General features: G+C 64.4%; 1 protein-coding gene across 1 annotated transcript in view; it reads right to left on the reverse strand.

Moving 5' to 3' along the window:
• Nucleotides 1-306, reverse strand: part of LOC104621686 (calcium-dependent phospholipase A2-like) — a 1,186-nt gene that overhangs the window by 390 nt on the left and 490 nt on the right. Inside the window, 1 exon segment of the mRNA XM_010288231.1 lies at nt 51-60. Coding sequence (XP_010286533.1) covers nt 51-60 — 10 coding nt within the window.

Here is a 306-nt window from a genome sequence, read left to right on the forward strand (position 1 = left end):
AGGAGAGCCCGGCCTCATCCGAAATACGGCCCCGGCTGCTTCTAACCTACCTGAAACAGGCTCTACAAGCCGGGTGGGAAGAGCCACCAGCATTTGCGTCCTCCTCCTGCTCTAAATGGCCCAGAAGTTGCTCTTCCCAGCCCGTTCCCTCGCCAAGCCCCTTCCCTGCCTCCCCGTGCAACCCCTGCCCCGGTCCCAGAGCCCTTGTGCATCCTGGCTTGGGGCCGGGGCCCGTCCCGCTCCTCTGGTGCCATCCCCTTGGCTTCAGGCCATTGCTGACCCCCCTGACTACAGGGCTGGAAATCG

This window comes from Phaethon lepturus, unplaced genomic scaffold (genome assembly GCF_000687285.1).
Source record: "Phaethon lepturus isolate BGI_N335 unplaced genomic scaffold, ASM68728v1 scaffold25005, whole genome shotgun sequence".
Classification (NCBI taxonomy): domain Eukaryota; kingdom Metazoa; phylum Chordata; class Aves; order Phaethontiformes; family Phaethontidae; genus Phaethon; species Phaethon lepturus.